This window comes from Chaetura pelagica, unplaced genomic scaffold (genome assembly GCF_000747805.2).
Source record: "Chaetura pelagica isolate M959 unplaced genomic scaffold, ChaPel_1.0 scaffold138, whole genome shotgun sequence".
In the NCBI taxonomy this organism is placed as follows: Eukaryota; Metazoa; Chordata; class Aves; order Apodiformes; family Apodidae; genus Chaetura; species Chaetura pelagica.
Window position 1 is genome coordinate 960,414 of NW_009954215.1, and position 21,547 is coordinate 981,960.

Sequence of the window (21,547 nt, forward strand, 5' to 3'; positions counted from 1 at the left end):
GCTGAACCCTGGGATTCTTGGCTGGCTGGCTGGTCTGGTGATAAAGCATCACTGCTGTCTTCATCAAATGAATAATCATCCAATGCTTGAGGATAATTCTCTTGTCCCACTGCTAGAATGTTTACAAAGAAACAGGCAAAACAATTTTTTTTTAGTTACACAATTTAAACTTAGATGTTAGTGGCAGAATTAGCTAATTGCTAGGAAATTATCAGTTTTCAGCACAGTCTAAACATATGGTACCTAAGGATTTATTGTGTTTTTAATATAATGACAGCTATATTAAATCATGTTCAAGGGATTGATAAATCAAAGTGTATAGCATTAGTTGTTTTAATAACAGATTAAAAGGTACATTTAACATCTGTGGACTGCACACAGACACCCATGAGAGATCTAGTAATGGCCACATATGTTTGAATATTTTGTAATAATTTTTATTAAGAAATAAATCTTTTCAAAGACAGTATTATACTCCATCTATATAATTCTAACTTAGTTTCAAATAAAAATAGGATAACTTTAGTTAAATGATGACATAGTTTAGGACTCAGAAGCTGAAACAGGGGTAATAAACTTTGAACATGTTTTTGTCTAATGAACTCTACCCTCCAGAGTTAAATTATTATTTTCCACAATGCCATGCAGACAACAGAAGCTGTGGGACTCCTACTTACCTATGATAGCTTCTTTAACACTGGAGTCTACAGGAAGAATATTTTTTTCTACCAGTTCCATAGGGCCAGGCCTCTGAGCAATCTTCTCATTCAGATCATCTGCCAACCGAGCTCTCTTCAGTTTCATCTGAGTGGCTTGTAGTGAGGGCTCTGCAAAGGTCTCTAAAAAGATACAATTATTTAAATATTCTGTTCTGTCGTTTCTCCATTTTCCTGACAAAAACATTGAGCTGTGTTTGCAACAACCCTTTTATCAAAAACAGGCAAGTATTGTTCTGAAAACTCGCCAATTAATAAGCAAAAATAGAATTATATGAGTAGAAGCTGCTCATCCCCATGATCATGTTTTTCTAGAAATATAGTATATTTTTAATAGAAAGAATGCATTTGGTAAACATTTGCACAGTGTCCAGCAACAAAGCAGGTAATATAAAATAACAAATGCAAATTATAAGCTGAAGACAGCATTTGCTGCTCTCATGATTGACCAGTGTGAGCTATGGTAAAGGTTTAAGTAATCCATTGATTTTGTGTTCTCTCTCGAGAAACATTGTTAAATGTTTACCTTTAAAAAGCTACCTTACCTTCTAGCACAAATATGAGTCTTCAAAATTGTATTTCAATGAAAATATGGATATAATCTATCAATATGGAGATATCTGCATTTAATATCCAAATGCACATTTTGAAAACTAATGGCTACATAAACTGACTTGGATTATGGTTATTTGGTAATTTCTGTATTTGGTAAGATGATGGAGAAACATTAAAACAACCCCATACATGAGAAGACTATTGTTTCAAATGACCTGAGCAACAAGGGGAAATAACAAGGCAGGGTAAAAGTCAAGTTTATTAAAGTTTGGCTGGGGGGGGGGAAGTATAACTCTGTCAGGTTCCTTTAGGGTATGAGTAGGAATGGAAGCAATATATGCACTACATATACATGCACCATGGTGTAATTACCATTATAGAATAAAGACAATATGCTATGCAAACAAATACATAGTTGAGAATACCTTCACTGCCATAAATGTATCTCTTATTATACAGATTTAAAATACAGATTATAACAGACACTGTAGAGGTAGAGAAACAAAGTATAAAAACATTTAGAAATAATTCCTGTTGAAGCCTAATTCAGTTAGAAAACTAAGTGCACAGTAGAGGTTCCTTCTAATAGCAGCACAAAAGGTACATACAGCTGGGAACATACCTTCAAGGATGTGCATTCTGACCAGCTCAGACCGGTCTGGCCTGCTGCGAATCTTGTGCTTCAAAAAATTTTCAGTCTTTAAAGAAATGAGACAATGGCATTAACTACTATATCACTCCAAGGAGTTTCATAAAACACTTATGTCGAATCTATGACTATTTGCAGTTGCATTCAGATAAATGGACATTGCTGTTAGAACACTGGCAGTAGGGGTTTGTTTTGTTCTGTTTTTCTGTCAGTTAAGCAGTGCCAATTAATCTCCATCTTCCTCACACAAGTTGAGAATGTTACTGGATTTGACCCCATATCACCACACAGAATCACAGTGTAGACTTGCTACAGAAATTTACCCAAGTATCCTATACCTAGTGGAGTTAGCAATATATTATTACATTATCACCATTAATTTATCCTCCCCACCTTGATCTATGATAGATTAAGAAATTTGTTCTCAGATTTGACACCAATATTTTATTTAAACTGATTCTTCAAAGATAAAAGCAGATGCTATGACTGTAATGGTAGTAATTTTTTCATATACTCAGATAATTTAGTATCACATACAACTGACTATCCATTTTCAGATGTTAATAACAAGTTTAAACAAAGTGGTTTACCCTGGCTCGCTCCAGACTCTTGATCTGCTCATGGAATGCAGCTGGACTTTTCAAAGCTGTGAAGGGAGAGTAAGAGTTAAATTGACAAGAAGTGGTTTCCCGAAGAAATATCCTAATTGGGATATGCATATGGTGTTTAACACCACCTCAGAGTTGTGTTTGCATCTGACCAGGCTTACATTTGACTCATGCTAGTTATATTCACATCTATGTAACAGATATGAGCAACACTCCTATACAGAATACTTTAAATATTTTATTTTAACAAATACTACCATGTAAGAGTTAACTTTTCCACTAAGGACGCTGGGGTCTATTTACCAGAACTGTTGCACACTAGAAATTTTATGAGGTAAGGTTCAGAATGCCAAAATACAGCTTCATTTATTCCACTGTATTTACTGTCTGTCTGTACCTCAATACTTGGTGTTGCTAGAGAGAACTGAACTGTTCCTTAAGAACTATTTGTGCTGATTTTTTTTTTAAATGTGTAGAAGCCCCAAATGTTCAGATTAGAAAACAGAATGATGATTAGCTGCTAAACAGCCAAAACCAGTGAAAACCACCTATTCAGCTAGAAATATGAATTGTGGAGGGCTTAATCTAAATTGGATTGTTGAAAGCAAGTGAAATGGCAGCAGGCATGATCCATCTTACTTGCCACACTTTTGGCAGTGATAAAGACACTGCAAAACAAAATCTTGAACACTTTTTGACAGCTTAAAAGTTTTTTCCCAGGTTCCACTCCAAAAGAAACAAATCTTTCCGTTCCTAAAGATAATCAATGCTATGGACCTGGGAAACTGAAGATGATTTATCAAAGCAAACTGAAGTCTGCTGCACACTCAGAAACCTTCAGGAAGAGATTAGCTTTAAGACAGTGTGCTTTCAAGGTAGAATTCACCAGTGCACACTGGACTGTTTGGAATAATTGGACATAATTTTGGTATGTTTTCAATGCCTGGGGTTTTTGTTTAAGAAAAATCACTTTTCACATTTGAATCTTTTGACAACTTGGACCTATTCTCTTGAGCCCAGTCTCATCCCACACTGTCTACTTAGGGATTCCCAGTGCTTTCTGTGCACCCCTCATTCTGAGGCCAAGCTAATTAGCATAGTCATTGGGAGCCCAAGTGGAGGAACACCAAAACAGGACTAAGGAAAGAGTTAACTGCAGTTGAATTCTAGGCCACTAAATATCTGTATTCAGGAGAACTCTCTTGTGATTCCTAAATTGATTTTAGGTCTCATAAGTGGTGCTGCTGAAACAAGCATCATCTCTAACAGACTGAAATCAATAAAGGAGAAAATGGGCTCTAGCAATAAAGTGCAATTGCATAAAGCATGCCAATTACTTATTTTCAAAACACAAGTACTGTGAGTTCAGACATACAAGTGTAACAAATATCGAAATTTACAATCATTATTGGCTTGTTAAAATATTATTATCTGCGATTAAATTCCAGTGGTAAAACAGATCAGAGACAAGAACGGTTTATGGAGGAACTGGTAACTTTTTGCATAGCTGTCAAGGATGGCAGGTGGCCAGGCCAAAGAGTCAAAACTCAGCATTACAGAATCCTGAAATCATAAACATCTCCAACAGTATTTATGAACTTGGTGATGTTGCTGCCTTAGTGAGACACTTCACAATAAGATCATCATCAGCATCTTAACTCTTCCAAAGAGCATCTAAAAGCATTAATTGAGTTTTTACCACTATATCATCTTTGTTTTGGAATAGAATACAAAACTCTTATACCAATTTGGATAGTTTGCCAGGTATGGCAAGTTGATCAGGAACTTGTGGCAACTGGAAAAAAACATTCTAAGACAAAAACAGTTTTCTAAAAAAGCCACAAAGCCACATTCTTGGAAATGTATTCATACTCAGAAAGGCCTAAGCACAGAAGCTTCTGCATTAGGTCATATGATCCAGTGAGCAGTGCCCAGCCTAATCCCCTGCCTCTTGTCCTGTAACATCACAGCTGCCACATGCAAGATTTGACACAGAAGACACATCAGTTGGTGCATGAGTCACAACTTGTGTGTCCTCATGTTTTGTTTGGCTGCCCTTGCCATCCTGCTCTTTAAATACTGCTGGCTTTGTTATTCATACCAGCTCATTTATACAATTCCATTTATTTTATAAGATTATTGATAATTTAAACAGAGAACATAACAAGAGAATCAGACTATGTTTGTAAATCTTTGTGTTTTTATCACAATGGCTATTTTAACTGAAACATTAGGTAAGCATGACGAATTTACTTCACACTCATTTACATTACCAAAAGGATCAAAGAATTATTCTGGTTAGAAAAGACCATTAAGATCACTAAGTCCACCCACTAACCTAACTCTACTGAGTCCAGTGCTAAACTGTGTCTCCCAGCACCACATCTACACTTCCTTTAAACACCTCCACATATGATGATCCCACAAGTATTTTCAAATCATAGATAAGTTATTTATAATAATTCTCAAAGAAATATGTATCTTCATTATTTTACACATTCATCTCATAATTAATACAGTAGCGCAATGCAAATTATTAGGAATAGTGTAAGTCTTACGTGGCATGATGCCCTGGTCCACCAGCTGCTCTCGTGTTCGTCTTTGTTGTAGCCTCAGCTGAAGTACTGACAAAAGAAAACAATAATTCCTTCATATGTGAGCATACTATCAAAGTACAGAAAGATAAAAGAAACCCACAACATTGAAAAGATAGTAAGTATTTCAACTTTAGAAGCTTGAGACAGACCTGACAGCACCCTCAAAGACACCTCTCACTAAGGATCAACTGTTATTAACACAGCTTAGAGCAACTGCTTCCAATCCCTTTTTGCAGCAGTTCACTGCTTTTTGTTCACATGTGATTAAGGAACACTATTTCACATATACATCCCTTTTTCCTGTCAGCTAGGCCTCAGGAGATGTATATTAACTATAAATCTAAATAGACAATATTTTTTCCCCTTTGAACACTACTCATATAATAGATTAAAAAAACATAGTGAGGTATAAGGAGTTTATAACATAAACTGCAACATGTAATTATTATATAGCCTTCTTACATGTCTTAAACAAATCTTACATGACTGCACTACACTGAATTAGAAATTATTTTTGCAGAGCATTTTAAAAGAAAATCTGTATGTGTTTCGTTGACTTTTAACTTAAGGATTTTTCTTAGAGGTATAAAAGCTTATTGTACATTTAAATAAATCTCATTGGAACACAAAAAAATGAAGAGAACCCTGATTTTACCTGGCTTACTAATAAATATCCAAAAAGTGATACAATGAGGAATAGACCTTATCCTCTCTCATCAGAAATGCAGTTTTCCAGATTAAACAAATTATTTGTTATTGTTATTATTTCAAGGACCAAATAAACCAAATACTGTCACATTTGGAAAAAATGTTTACTGCTTGAGAGGTAACTTCTTATGTTTCATTACATATAATAAAATGCACAAAGGTTCTCATCTTATTGTTACTGTAAGAATAATCAATATATCGTAGATTGAATACTACACCAGGAACTGCAGAAAACCTGAGGGAGGGCACAGACATAAAGGACTCATACTTTCAAAGACTGGAGCTTTTCTGTAAATGTTCCCAGGGAAAAAAAAAAAAAAAAAAGGGAGGGATAGGGGGAAGAAAAAAAAGTAGTTTCTTGTTTTTTATGTTGTTTCTCTTTCTCCTTGTTTCTGTATAAAATATCATAGTGGTTCATTATTTCTTAGACACATATAGCTGTTGACTCTTAATATGTAACTTCAAGTTTTGAACAACAGGTGGTCCAGATGCTTGGTCAAGAAAAACTACTTTAAGGATTTCATATTTACATTGTTAAATTCTGCCTTGATAGCTTACTATGGATGTATGATTACGACATTCTGTTCCCATTGTATTTCACAAGGAAGCAAAACAAACTAATACATTGTACAAAACATCAAAATGAATGTAATTTCTAAAAAATTAGGCTAAGGACAAAGTTAATTGTTTTCAGAATTTAAAAGGAACCAGCTCACTTCCTGTTCTACCACACAGGAAGGATACTCCTCTGGCTAAAGCATTAAGACCGAGAATAGCAAGTCCTGAAAACAAGGACATTATTTTCTTGTGTTACACAAACGCTGAGAATTTAAATGCAAACATTTCAGAGCTGTGGCCTGTTCCTAACAGAAAATGTTAAGAAATGCAAGTTTCAATGGGAATACATTTTTAGCATGTGATATAACATTATGATGTTAAGCTTCTATCCATGGAGATACTTCTAGTAAGTTCCTTCTGCACTAGCACAGATGACTGAGAATTTCACTAACTGGTCTGCTGTTTATAAGAAAGCAAAAAAGACTGATACATTCTTGTTTTGGATTCTCTTGTTTGCAAGTGTAAAACCAAGAAAGCTCAGGGTTAGTCTTAAAACTAAACAGACAATCCTTTAAAAAATCTTAACTATGTATTACCCATCCAAAGTGCGAGAGAATTTATAAACAGTATAGCAAGTCTACCCTATTTCAGACGCAGTATTTTTGGTCTTGAGTAGATTAAAACTTGACTTCTGTTCTTTCCTAAACTGTGCTGCCTGTAATACAACTGGGAAGCCATGGAAAAGGTTGAAAAGTATGTCCTGCTCTGGGCAGAAATCTCATCCATGCTGTACAGCTGTATTTGGGCCAAATGTACACCATACTTAAATTTGGCTTTCCTGGAACACTAAGCACACTACAAACATGTCTACCAAACCTTTCACCTAGTTGCAAATCAGTTTTAAACATATGCTCCTTTATTTCAGGATCAGGGTCTTCAAGAAAAATTACCTGCTCCAACATCAGTTATGTCCAGTGCAGAGCTGATATACGCCATCAGACACAGTAAGTAAATCAGAACTAGCATTTTTTTAAATTCCAATTTTCCTTTTGTTTGTCTTTGGCAAGTACGTGCAAAGAAATACCAGAAAGGCCTCAGACTGCACTTTACCAATATAAGTAAGCTAAGTAACTATTCCAACACTTCTAACAGGTATTACCTTGAATTTCCCTGAAGTATACTTTAAAGAGAGCCTGCCTGAGGTACATACAGATGCCAAACTTTCTCTTAGAAAAAAACCAAACCACCAAACCACCCCACAAACAAAAAATCTCAAAAAAGAATAGACCAAAGATTCTGTGTAAAGGTCCTGTTTTAAGCACTCTTTGGAGTGTCAGAACACAGCATGTGAGCCCAAAGGGGAAGGCACACTGAGCACACTGGTACCAGCTCTCAGTGTGATGCTGTTTCTGGAGGTCCCTGTTTGTGCTATCAGATGGGACATGAGTCAGAAAGCAGGAAAGGCTGTGCCTCCTTCTGACATCACTCACACCACCCATATATCGTGGAAGCATCAACACTGTAAAGACATGCCCCAGTGGATGTGCTATGTTTGTGGCTGATGTGACTTCTGTCAGTTCTTGAAAATTAATGCTGCTTGGTCATGGCAGGTGGTATCTGCCCAGGAAACGGGCACTAAAATAAATCTCCTCAGCAAGAACAGTGGTAAGAATACAGGTAGCTGATCCCTTATTTTCCAGCTATTTTCAACTAACTCTTTAATGAAAATTAATTCCAAATGTAGATTATGGTAAACCCTACTATGTAATTTGTGATTGTGCTGTGATTTGTGACTTCAGCTTTGCACAAATAGTAAAAACTGACCCATATCCTAATGACTGTCTAGTCTTACAAGAGACTTCTGCTACAGCAGAAGGAAGAAAAAGCAGTAAGAATGTACACGCACATAAACCAGATAAGCTCAGGTGTGAAGCTTTAGCATTTTTTAACAAATAGTTAGTCTCTCATAACTCTACATACTTACCCATTTTAATCCTACACTGGATATCACAAAGCAAGTAAGGGATGATTTTGAAGTTGCCCCATGTGTATCTGAACAAGTCATACAAACTCTGGGAAGACTGAGAAAACAAGAGCTACAGAAGATATAGAACGTGCAGTTATTCACTTACTAAATAGCAGGAACTTCTATATTACACGGTAAATAAAGGACACGTTCTAGCATGACTAATAGGGAAGCACTGCAGGGGAAATGCTAAAGAAGATATGACTCATAATTGGAAAGATGGTAAAGAAGGATAATAATTTTGACTTGACCAGAACAAGGACGCTAAACAGAAACAAAATTGGATGAAAACCAGATGATCTTGGCTTTTGCAAACAACTTCAAAATTAGTAAGATTTAAAAAAAATCTTTGGTGTCTGATTTTTTTGTTTAAATAAATATTGAGCAGTCGAGCACATTATTAAAGAAAGTTCCTAAATAAAAAGTAATTGTAAATTATAAAAACTGAATATATTATGTTAAAAGGTTGAAAAGCTTTTCCAAAGCAAACAGATCAGGTAAAAGCTGGTATTTATATCTCAATAAAAGAAATAAGGACCTAAAACACTTTTAGCTCCCACAGCAACAAAAAGTAAAAAGATGAGATCTTTCCAAGGAAGAAATGGTAACACCTGGACATCAGTTGAATAGCTGCAGCTACTCAAAGAGGGTATCTGGCTTACAGTTTTGTGTCAGTACACATAGTCATAGTACAGCTGTAATGACCTTTATATTGTCGCTGTAGTTAAGATGGACTGAGCTCTGCAACTGAGCAGAATCAAGTTACAGACAGACTTGTATCTTTATAATGAGATGAACTGTAAGTGGGTCTAAAGGAAAGGAACAGGAATGAGGTTTGTGAAAAGCTCGAAAGAAAATGGGGGCCCACCGAAACCAGCTCAAAGAACAGCCAGAAAGATATGGATGATGGGAGTAATGGAAACAAAAGAATGAGTTTTCATAAAAGAAAATGTGATGAAATTATCTTCAAAGATGAGAATGAATGATGTGAGAATGGAGAACAGCTTTGCACTTTTGGCAAAGAACTGCAGGTTTATTTTACTGAGAAACTCTCTGTAGAATAGAATGCAGGTTAAATCTAATGTAATTAAATTGAATGCAGACTTTGTTTATCATATATATAGAAATCCATATAGCAGGAGATTTCTAGAAAAGCCAGTAACATGTAAAGTGGTAAATCTAATAGGGATGGATGAGATAGAAGGACACAGTTAAAAAAAAATAATATCTAAAACCCACTAAGGCATTATTCAAAGTTATTAATACATTGTTCTAGTGTTCTGGTTGGTTGGTTGGTTGGGGTTTTGTTAGAGGTTGGGTTTGTTTGTTTGTTTGGTTTTGGGTTTTTTTTGTTGTTTGGGTTTTTTGGGGGAGCAGAGGGAGCAGTGTGTCCTTATTACAAAGAGCTGTTTACAGACAAGCCAGCATGGAACCAAAAAAATACAAAACTGTTCCCCATGGGGTGGTACTTACTCGAATACTGTGTTTAACAGATTTTTCTTATTGGGGTAAATCCATTCAGCTTGTTGCCCTGTGATTCACTTTTTACTTTTAAAATCAGGCAGTTACCTACATAACATCTAAAATGGAAGATGAGCTCCAAAATAAAGGCCCAGTACTGACAAAGGTTTACATATGTTAATACAATATTAATGTCAGTAATACTGTTCCTCATATTTAAAGTGTATATGCAAAAAAAGGGCTATGTTAATGCCACTGTTAGAAACATCTAGTTGCTAAAAGATGGCACAAATATTTTGCACTTCACATTATCTAGCAGGAGTCCCCCTTCACACCACTGCAACTCTAAGAAAGTGTCTTTGAACTGCTTCTGAATAAAAGCCATGCACAGAGAGGTCAGTTAAACTCCTGTTTTGACTTAAGGGGAAGGGAGAGTATTCTTTTTTTTATTTTCAAGTAAGCATATGATTTTAAGATTAACACTTTAACACCAAGTTAAGAGACTCCAAACTTTCCAAGTGTTTTATTCAGTTAATACTGACTGACAAGACCAAAAAATGTAATCCTGCCTCACAGTAAGAACATCTGGTTATCTGACTCTCCTCCAGTCAGAACAAGTCATATGACTGCACTGGAGGTAGAGATTTTTCACCACCTGCAAAACCGAGTGCCAGAGGCTGGTGCTCCCACTCTCTGCTTCTTTCTGTGTGACCATACCAGGGAATCAACACTTCTATATTCAAGGGAATAGAGATAAAGGACAGGTTATCTGTTCACCTATGCACATTATTACTTTGAAACTTATTTCTATGTAGCAGCAAATGTAATCAAGTTAATATCCACTGTTTTCAAACAGCAGTACTGTTTGGTACTTTATGCCCTAAAGGGGCATAAAGATTAAGAATAACCAAACCAAGCAGATCCTCAGTAGTTTGCTGAAGTGCTATCCTGGTTTGAATACAAGAAAGCTGGCACAAACAGGCACTTCAGCAAGTACACATCACATGCTGTGTAAGACCCTTTGAAAGGTAAGAAACAGAGAAGTCCTGTCAGGTCTTCCCTAGTGTGAATGGTAGAATAAGTGAAAATAAGTATCACTATAACACAACAGCTATTACCAAAGTTGAGCAAGTGATTTCTGTTAAAAATCTGTAATTTGTATCCTATGGAAAGATGTCTCAAAGTAGTACCATATAATCACAAGCACTGGAATGTTAAGAAGCCAAAAATAAATTGATAGTTGTCCTGCAGAAACAACGCTATCTATGCTGATTGACAAGCTTTCACCACTGCATCTTGTCTTGAAAAAAACCAGAACTCACACTGTGCACAGTTCCAGCACTAATATTTCCACATCTAACACAGTTAACTACGTATCTGACTAATTTAAATTCAGATTCAAATTTTATCTCTTTATAGAAGGTACTATGAAACAGGAAGTAGTTGTTAACATTTAACAGTCACACAGATGAAAGAAACACAGCACCATCACAAAGGGATTCATTAGCATACAGTTCTTTAAAATGACAAGAAGAAATTCTATTAGCTGTTAAAGGCTTTAAAACTGCAAGTAAAAATGGGAAAATGTAATGTCCAACATTCCTGCACACTCCCTTTGAAATTTCCAGGAGCAGTAGAAACTCTAGTGCAGGCTGCTAGGCTGGCTGCCATGGAAACAGACAGTGCTGGAAACAGGGCCGTTTCCTTTAAATTAACGCTATTACACAGCAAGCCTCCATTTCTTTCTGCCGGCTTAAAACAGCTTTTACACAGCCAAGGTCTCTACCATGTGGAGGCTGAAACACAGAGCAATAGATGTTAACAATAGACCTTCTAGTTCCAATGAAGCCCTGCTGCAGGAGATTAACTATTCTACTTCAATCTGAAGTAACCTGCAACTATTTTTTTGGCATCAGGACTGTAACATTAATAGAAAAGCTGGCTGACAGTAAAGTAGAAGAGAGTTTTTTAACCAGTGGTAGGTGGATTATATCTAAGCATCAGCTTTCTATTAGAATTCCAGACTGACCTCACAGTACAGGGTGACAGTTGCAGAACTGCAGAAATCAAGTATCAAGTACTTCACTCTGTATCTGTTTCAGTTGTTACCCCTGCACTCCCAAATTCCATCTGCTTGGACTTAGAGATCATATTGCATTTTCTAAACAGCATAATTTACACTAATTTTCCAGAGACACGTTTTGCATTCTCCTGAGTTGTGGTTGTTTCTCTCACAACTTTATATAGTGGGTTGTACCCTATTTAGAATTAAACAAATGCTTTATTGAAACAAAAATGTTCAATCTTTTCAACTAATATTTCTTCTATGAGTAAAACAAAACATGTAATAAACTGAATGACCTGTATAGTAAGTCAAAGAAAGATCAGATGATACGCAAGGTACACATTTCAGGAAGGTTATGGAATATGGCAGCTAGTTTGCATCTGGCATTACTCATTCCATACGTGTCCAAAGTCAGAAATGAGATAACACAGTGTTCCTTTCATTACATCCTCTCTATTCTCCCTGCCCCTCTATTCTGCCTTGGTGAGGCCACATCTGGAATATTGTGTCCAGTTCTGGGCCCCTCAGTTCAAGAAGGACAGGGAACTGCTTGAAAGAGTCCAGCGCAGAGCCACAAAGATGATGAAGGGAGTGGAACATCTCCCTTATGAGGAAAAGCTGAGGGGTCTCTTTAGCTTGGAGAAGAGGAGACTGAGGGGCAACCTCAGCAATGTTTACAAATATGTTAAGGGCCAGTGTCAAGAGGACAGAGCCAGGTTTTTTTCAGTGATGTCTAGTGACAGGACAAGGGGCAATGGGTGCAAACTGGAACATAGGAGGTTCCATGTAAATATCAGAAAAAACGTCTTTACTGTGAGAGTGACAGAGCACTGGAACAGGCTGCCCAGAGAGGCTGTGGAGTCTCCTTCTCTGGAGACATTCAAAACCCACCAGGACACGTTCCTGTGTGATGTGCTCTAGGTGACCCTGCTCTGGCAGGGGGGTTGGAATAGATGATCTTTCAAGGTCCTTTCCAACCCCTAAGATTCTGTGATTCTGTGAAAGAAGGAAGGAAGAAGAAGGAAAAGCCATGAAAAACATTCAGCTACCTGTAATTTGTTGGAAGTGATTCTAAGTAAGCTGAACAGCATCTTAAATATAAAATGCATTTAAAAGTGTGGTACTTCCCATCAGCCTCAAGATGGTGATACAGTATGTTAAATACTCTCAATTTTAAAACAAAAATAATTGTGAAATAAATCAGACAGACTAAACATGAGTGAATATGTTTTATTTGCTCTTCAAAACTTTCACATATGCCAGGGTATCATTTTAAGAAGATTTTTTTTACATTTTAAAACAAGTAAAAATAAGTAAAAACTCTTATTTTTATATGATTGTAATGTTCTTTTTTTCATCATTGCATAGGAGACTTTCCTAAGACTATATCCAAAATAATTAAGAAAAGTGAGACAGCCTCTGATGCATACCCATTTCCAGCAATTATTCAGTCATAGTTTCATTTCAGCTTAGAAACGTTGAGGATAGATGTAAAGCATCTGAGTGAAAATTACTAAGGGCCATTTCAGATAATCTCTTCAGAATTCTGGAGGGAAACCCTGCAGGACCTCCAAATCTTCTAAATTATACCACTGTGATTTAAAGCTTTTGCCTGTAAGCCAGTAATAATGTACATGTAACTGTTTCCAGAAGTAACATCATCATACTGAAAGTAGAAAAAATGAAAAGCTAGATGGGAAAGATAGCTAAATCTAAACTGAACATTTAAAACAAGAATATAAAGCATAACAATATAATCAGAAGCTTAAATGACTAGGAAACAGGACAATCTGTATTGTATCCTATTGCTGTGGAACACGTTGCTTAGAAACAAGCCAGAACACCAGCCTCCAAACAAATTACCGGAATGTCCACTGGGATGAATATATAAATATATATATGTATATGTAAAAAACTAAAATCTATACTTTTCACAATTCTGTCTAAATCTTTAAAATGAGAAAAAATCTTGGGTGAAAAGTCTAAATGAACTGAAGCTTACATTTCAAGTATTCTGTCAATTTACATAACCTTAAGTATATTAAAAATAAGTACATTTAAAAATTTGCAATTATTCCTCTGCTTAGTACAGTCTTCTGTTTTTTTAAAGAATAATTTCCATTCCTTCAAATACTGCTACTATCAGCCAAGAAGTGTTCTGTCAAGGGACTCATAAAACTTGGATTTAAATTCTACAAAAAATTCTACTTTGTGATAATTTGAAGCACATTGCTTTAAATGATGACAGATGATTTCCAGCCAAGCCCTCTCAAGAAGGTTCTACCTCCATTTTCCATGCTTTCCCCTAGGCACAGTAGAGCCAGCAAACAAAAAGCATATCCATACAGATCCTCCAACTTAGGAGATTAGACAGTCATTCAAAACACTGTGGAAGGTGCCTGATCGCAAAGCGGGATGTAAGCAACGGCTTTGTGTCAGCTCTGCTATGCAACACCAGATTTCTGCGGGGGCTTGCACAGGGGTGAGTCAGATTGCCTGCAGCCACAGCCAAGCTGCTGCATTAAGGACTTTGCACTGGAAGGCTGAGGTACATGCATGTTTTGCTGGATGCTCTGTGCAAGGAAAGAAGAAACCTCCAGCGTGGCAACAAAACAGACAGTGGTTTCAGAGAGTGGTTTCATAACTGAATATGATCTAAAACTGGATTACTGGTGAAAAGACAATGGTCTTTTCCCCTCTCCAACCGCAGCTGCTTCTCTTACATCATCAGTGGCAAAGATGCAGCCTATCAGGTCATGGTGGCTGAACACTAACACTGTTGAAATAAGTAAGTCTTAACTAATACCTGTTTCACTGATCCTGCCCATTGCAGGGCTGCATAATTACTAGTGCCAACACAAGGAAAAGGCTGGCAGTAAGCAGGGTAGGGTTGGATGAGCATATACCTACTTTTGGCAGCAGCAGTCTTAGTCCTAACCCTTTCTAAAACCTTTAAGAAATCTTGTAGTTGCCACAGCAAGATTCCTTAGAACACTTGGTCAGCCACTGTATCCTCTAATTGTATAAAGATTCATACAAAATTAAATTAACCATCGTGGCCTTGGTTTATCAAAGTATTTAAGCGTGTGTTTACTACAGTGGGTTTACCATGTATTTATTTAAGTGCTACACTGAAGAAAATTTTGCAGAATAAGTACTGATTAACTTGTGACACATACAACTATCCCACTGTCATTTAACAGATACATGAAGTTAAGATTTTTAACACAGCCTCACAGGATCCATCTGTTTAGAGTGATTCAATTCAGAGTGAATCCTTTATTTAACTAAGACAACAGAAATACTTTTTTTTTTCTTCAGTATTTTTCTTATTATTTGTTTCCCCAGAAACATACCTGATAAACTGCCACTGATAAGGGGTCATAAAGCACCTCAAAACAACATATAATGTAACTTAAAGCTTTGTTAAAAAAAACACAACAGAAAAAGTAATCCAACAATAGAATCTTTCAGTCTAACATGTCACCGCAGGAGAGCAGTAGAGGTCAAGAGTATCACCAATACTCAACATGCCAGCAATAGCAGGAAATCTGTTAAATAAACAATTCTCATGCAATACTAATTTGATTGCAAGGGAGGAAGGAAAGAAATCCTTCCTGACTAAATCTGGTAATCTATTAACCAGACAGCATGAAGACATTTCCAGCAAGCACCTGAGAAATCCCCATGCTTCACTCAATCCACCCTGTATCCTGTTTCTTACACTTGCCAGTCTCCAGTTCCTCACAAAATAGTAAAAAGCAATACAAATCCAGGAAAGAAATAATGTTTCAAGATGGAAAGAAAATTTCCTTCCTGCTTAGTTTCTTTCCTTACAGTAACCTGCAGGCAGCTGGTAACTTTGAAGCTCAGATTAATGTATGAAAAATGTGGAGCGAACAAACTGGGATCCAATCTCATTTTAAATCCCACCTGAGATAGCACCATACTGATTTGTTTCACAATTTAATACTGTGTCTTTGAGAGTTCTGCATGGTCATACACTCAGGCAGGAGCTTATAAATCTTTATATTAGAACAATTTAGGGTACAAGGCAATTCACTTCAGTCCTCAGTTAGAAACCTTCCAATCTGCAGCCTAAATATAGTCCTAATATATGCATTGCTGATGACACTAACAATTCCATACTAACTGTATGCACAGTGATGTCCTCGTTTCATTTAAGGCTTTCCACTTGAATTTTCTAAATGTTTTGGGCATTTACTTGACATTAGAAGTCAATGCTACAGCAATTTCTGAAAAAGCTATTTAGTTGGCACTCTGTGGTAAGCCTCAGAGCTCACACGATAGGTAAATTTGGTAAAACAGATAAAATTAAGATTTTTTTTCACAGAACAGACAAGATGTAAAAATACAAGTTGCTTACAAGTAATTAGAGAATTTCCTCCTGTGCAATAGGATGCTATAATGTCTGTCTTCTAAGAGTATTCATTAGCCTCAGCAAATAAAAAAATTAATCCTTGTGATCTAACCTTCCAACACCTATAATATTACTTTGCTAAAGACAGTGTTGGGGTTTGTGTTTCCATCAAATGTGTCTTTCCTTAAAAAGAAGTACTAAGCAAAAAAAGAACTACACCTAACAATTTTAATAAGCTGTTCACTCATTGCTCAAATAAGCACACTGTACTATCTCAGAATTTTTTACATTAATCAAACCTGTGCAAAACAGATTAGGAAGTAAAGATGGTAGCACCTTCTCAGTTACTTAACCTCTACCTACTTCATCTGGTCTTGCCAACAAATTTACATTTTGAATTCTTGCAGTTTTAACCATTCACATACAGTATTTCTACGTATTTTTGTATCCTAACAAAAAAGAGCTGATGATTCAGGTGGCAAAACCAGCCACATAAGTTGAATTAAAAGAAAAAAAGAGGGGAAAACAGAGGGGGGAAAAGAAAGGAAAAAATGAAGAGACAGAATGCCACAAGCTAATTTAGAATATACTGTTCTGTAAAATAAGAAGTGTTTTCATGTTATTTATAGTGTTATTATAATAGGATGAAATTAACAACTGCAATTGAATTTATAAAAATCTACAAAATACCTGGAACTACATATTTCATATATATTGAAAAGGTGAAGCTCTGTTTTAGTCTCTCTAGATGCAAATCAATTACATTTGCAATGCTTTCAATAATTCATTTATATAATACAAGAAAGAAAATGCCTTTTTTTTTTTTTCTAAGCTTCAGAAAGAAGAAAGGCTGGAAGAAAAGTTCCTGTAGTCATTCATACTCTCAAAAAGAGGTTCATTATTTTAATTATTAGGCTGCCAAACTTAGAAGAGATAAAAGGATAAGCAGTATTCACTGGGGAAAAGTGAAAATGCAGATGCAGAACAGGTGCTAAAACAGAGAAAAGGAAGCAAAGATAGTGACTCTGGAAAACAATTATATCTTCTTTTATGCACTGAATAATTTAAAATATTCATTAATTTGGACTGGAAGAGTGTCCCATAATTGCAGGTTTTTTGCTACTCTGACAGACCATCATTATCATAATGCACATTCTGTCATCCACTTTCTACTTAACTGACATCTTCCAAGAAGACTGAAGAGAACTATTACCATGGTTACTTATTAGTCCACCTAGACTAGTTTTTTCTGATCTTTCTCCCCTTTATTTCTTGGTAGCTTAGACAAGTTATGGTTTTTCCCCTGCAGTATTTTCCACAGCATATGCTTACTCCTCTGTCCCTCTCAACTTCCTCGCCTTCTTTCTTGATTCATTTGCCTCACAGAGTTCAGAGACAGCAGGAGCCGGTTTAACTGGGCTTGTTTGGAGTTGCAAGGCAAACACCAAGAAAGAGAAGCCACTGTTGGCCCTTCCTCTTCAATCACTCACTGTCTTTCAATCAGTACTTTCCTGCTGTAAAGGGAGCAGAACTGCTGTGCTGTCAGCCACAAGCACACACATTGACAATCAACTTCTTATTGTCTGTATATCCAATACCAGGAAACCTTTGGTATCAGTACGTTCTATAAAAACCAGTGAACTAAATACAAGGGTGGGTTTTTTTTATAAAAACTGTCAGTTACTGAATTTAGTAATGAATTTGGGTTATCTTTTTGCTATTTTAAGCATTATTAAGATCCAAATTTAAAAACAAACAAAATCCCCCCCAAAAGCCTAGCATTTAAATTCTGAGAAAGACATGATCTCATGTAGGAGGAGGAAAAACAGAAGTCTTGCCACAACACCAAGGAAGAAATGTCTGAATCACTGGACAATCCAGAGATAACTGCAGTAAAAGCCAAGGCAAAGTGCTGTAAAAGGAAAGAAAGAGCCCGAGATGTTAACATATACACCAGGTAACAAAATGTTCAGTGCTGGGCTGGTAGCTGCCCTAATGAGTCTCTTCCTTCTTCTTCTCCTCCTTAATATAGGACAGCTAGTAGAATTCCTCCAGCCAGGAGGAGTAAGACATCTTCCATGTCTCAGCAGTGTTATTGACACAGCGTAACCAATACTACTTCGGATGAGTCTGGTATGTCATCGTTGGTCAGCTTTAAGTTAATGCTTCAAATATCCTCAAACTATTGCTATTTTACGAAGTAATGCCTGCACATTATATTGATTTAATGCACAATCTAAAACCAATCATTTAATGATACAATGTAATTTGGAAAGCATACAGCTGGAAAGCAGAGCCAAATCTAATCTAAAGTATGAAGGGAGAAGGGAATGCTAGAGAAAACTGAGAAAAGCACTGTTGAAAGCGATAGTAATATATATCTAGAACTAAAGGTTAGAGAGGTTTTCTTTTTAATAGTGTCATTTAATTACATTTATTTTATTTTACTTATTTCAAGAGTGACATTTTTAAGCATTTTATGCAATGTTTACAGGACAATTGCAGAGTATTTAATGAATTCAGCACTCAATGCTACTCTGAAGAGAGTATTTCATCACTCATTTTTCTTCATACCACAGTTTCTATCAAGCTGTTACCATTATTTCAATAGTCTCAAGTAAATCGTAAACTTAAGATTTATAAAAATGTTCAAGAGGGAAAACAATAGCTAATTGAATGTAAAAAATTCTTCCTGACATACAGCATTACACCACAAATGCTGGTGAACCGAATCTGCCCAGTACTTCTGCATTTGCTGTCCCCCAACCATCAAGTGACTGACCTTCCTTGAGACTTTTCTGGCTGTTGGTCTCAAGACATGCCTTCTCCTTCAGTGGCTTAACATCTCCTGCAGGTAAAATCTCGGAAAAGCCCTGTTGCTGCTTCTTGGAGCTATCGATCATGATGAAAATCCTTTAGAATGGCAACATCCAGTATAGGAAAAACAATTATTAATTTGTCTCAGACAGCACACTGCTGTCCCAAACACTGCTTCCAGGTCCTTTCTCCTAAAAAATGAGCAATTTTGCCTTTGTGCAGCCAAAATCAGTCATCATCCTTCACTTTCTAGGTTAACCTGCAGTCTGCTTCAAAGCCTCTAACTCTCTCAGACAGCAGGCAGAGGGCATGTGAAGCTGAAGTCTCAAATCCCACCTCTTTTCCCAGACAACCACTCCCCCTTTTCCTTTCGTTATGCTTGCTTCCTCTGCACATTCGTGTTTCAATATGCAGCTTGATGGTCAATCATCTGACAAAGAATGAGTCAAGCAGTTAAAAATAAATCCAGCAATTGCTGAAGGAGCAGCATTCACTGATACCTAAGACAAACTAGTCTCTCCCTTTTTCCCTTTCTCCCTTCCCCCACTACTCTGAACAGTGCTGCAGGCAGCAGAAATGCTTTATCTTTGCCTGACTGGCACAGTCATTACTCGTTAAGTTTCACCAGTAAACAAAGCTGCACGTTGGCATTTGTAAAAGTTATGCTGAGGAACCTTCCCTCCTGCCCCAGCACCAGGTCGTGTTTCAGAGACATTAGCAGAGGTCACTGGGAAAACCAGTCATTATTTCCATGTCTTTTCTTGCAATATGAGAGATTCTGTTCTGGGTTGTAAATATCTAAACTCCAAGTATTTTATTATTTTTTGCAGTACAGTTACACATCTTACTATTTCCAGCAGTTTTAGGAATATTTCCTCCCACAACTTCTGATCTGCCATTTTCTCCAGCAAGTCCCATTTATCTTACATGAGTCATCAATTTCAGTGTAACCTGAAAGATTGTGGGGAAATGGGTGTCCTCTAATTCTCTGGCATTGGCTGTGAGAGAACAGCAGACTAGGTTTGCATTTAATGTACTTCGAGACAATAAACACACTTTAAAGTAGTCACTACATGGCAACAAGTAACTCTAGCAGGTGCCTTTTCCCTTCCCTTTGGCCTAAAATGCTAAAATTTTTCATATTTTAAATCCTTCAGCCTGAAATTATAAAGGATATCTCCATTCAGAATAACTGTCTCACTTTCACAGCATCAAATTTGAAAAGATCTATATACCACAACAAATACCCAGTGTTTAATTTTTTAAAAGCAGAAACTAAAAAAAAATAATAAAATCTAACCACCACCTCATCTGCTTTTGCAAGTGATTTTCACTAAACACACAGAAAAAATAAATTACTATAGAAGAACTCCATGAAACAAATTAACTTCCTCACTGCCTGCAGCCAGAACACTTACTATGCACAAGAAACAAAATTACTGTGGAAAAACTCCATGTGTTCAAAACCAACCCAAATCCAGACAATCAATACAATCACATGCTGCTTAAGAAACCTGTATGAAAATCAGCCAGTTAGTAGATTCTTACACAGTTATGGATACATATCTTTTTACAGGGCTTTATATAAATTAGCGTGTCCAGTGCTCAAGTGAATGCCAGATCACAGGAATAGCAGTTGGGTAACAGCAGTTCAAGCCTCCATGAACGTTTCTCACCTGTTCGGAAAGATGAGCTTCAGTAGCACAGAGTGCCTGCTATCCAATCCTCCCCTTCTTTAAGGGTACCCACTCCACAGCAGAATTTACAGGAATCAAAAGTGGCTTCAGCCACTTGGAGTGAAGCCTAATATTTTGCCTCCCAGTTCAATACAAGCTAATATACAGATTAATATTTTAAAACACCTTTTCGAAGTCTGATCCGAATCTCAACAGTAATTTGCAAATAACTATGAGGAAAGGCAGGAATCATAGAATTTATGGAAAATAAGAATTACTACATTCTTGTGCAGACTATAAAAGATCAGTGGTTAAAATGATGCTGCATGTTTTCCATGTAACCAAATGTTGCAGTTGCTAATAAATGCTATACAGGATTAAATAGCTGTGGCAGGGACAGAGATAAGAACTGAAGTGGAAGAAAAGATATACTGGAGGAAGAAAATAGGTTTTGTTCAGATTCAGTGAATATTGAGAACTCCTGGACATGCTGCCCCAGGGGGTTTCTTCTTAAATCTTTGACATGTATCCTCCACATAATAAAAAAAGACTCATATTGCAACAATATCTTGTTTTGCCAGCAGCCTTCAAGATACATTAATCTAAGCTCAAGTGATAATTTGGATATACTGGTTACCTGAGTAACCAACAACGTAGTTCTGCTGGTTTCAGAGATAAGACTTCAAAGAAAATATAATCACCATGTTTCAACATGTCTATTAAAAATGTC

General features: G+C 36.5%; 1 protein-coding gene across 1 annotated transcript in view; it reads right to left on the bottom strand.

Annotated features, from left to right (window-relative positions):
- Positions 1 to 21,547, bottom strand: part of MKL2 (MKL/myocardin-like 2) — a 51,131-nt gene that overhangs the window by 20,294 nt on the left and 9,290 nt on the right. The window contains exons 2-6 of the mRNA XM_010003209.1: positions 5,087 to 5,152; positions 2,511 to 2,566; positions 1,894 to 1,969; positions 678 to 839; positions 3 to 112 (exon numbers count right to left, since the gene is read on the bottom strand). Coding sequence (XP_010001511.1) covers positions 3 to 112; positions 678 to 839; positions 1,894 to 1,969; positions 2,511 to 2,566; positions 5,087 to 5,152 — 470 coding nt within the window. The remainder of the gene's footprint in view (positions 1 to 2; positions 113 to 677; positions 840 to 1,893; positions 1,970 to 2,510; positions 2,567 to 5,086; positions 5,153 to 21,547) is intronic.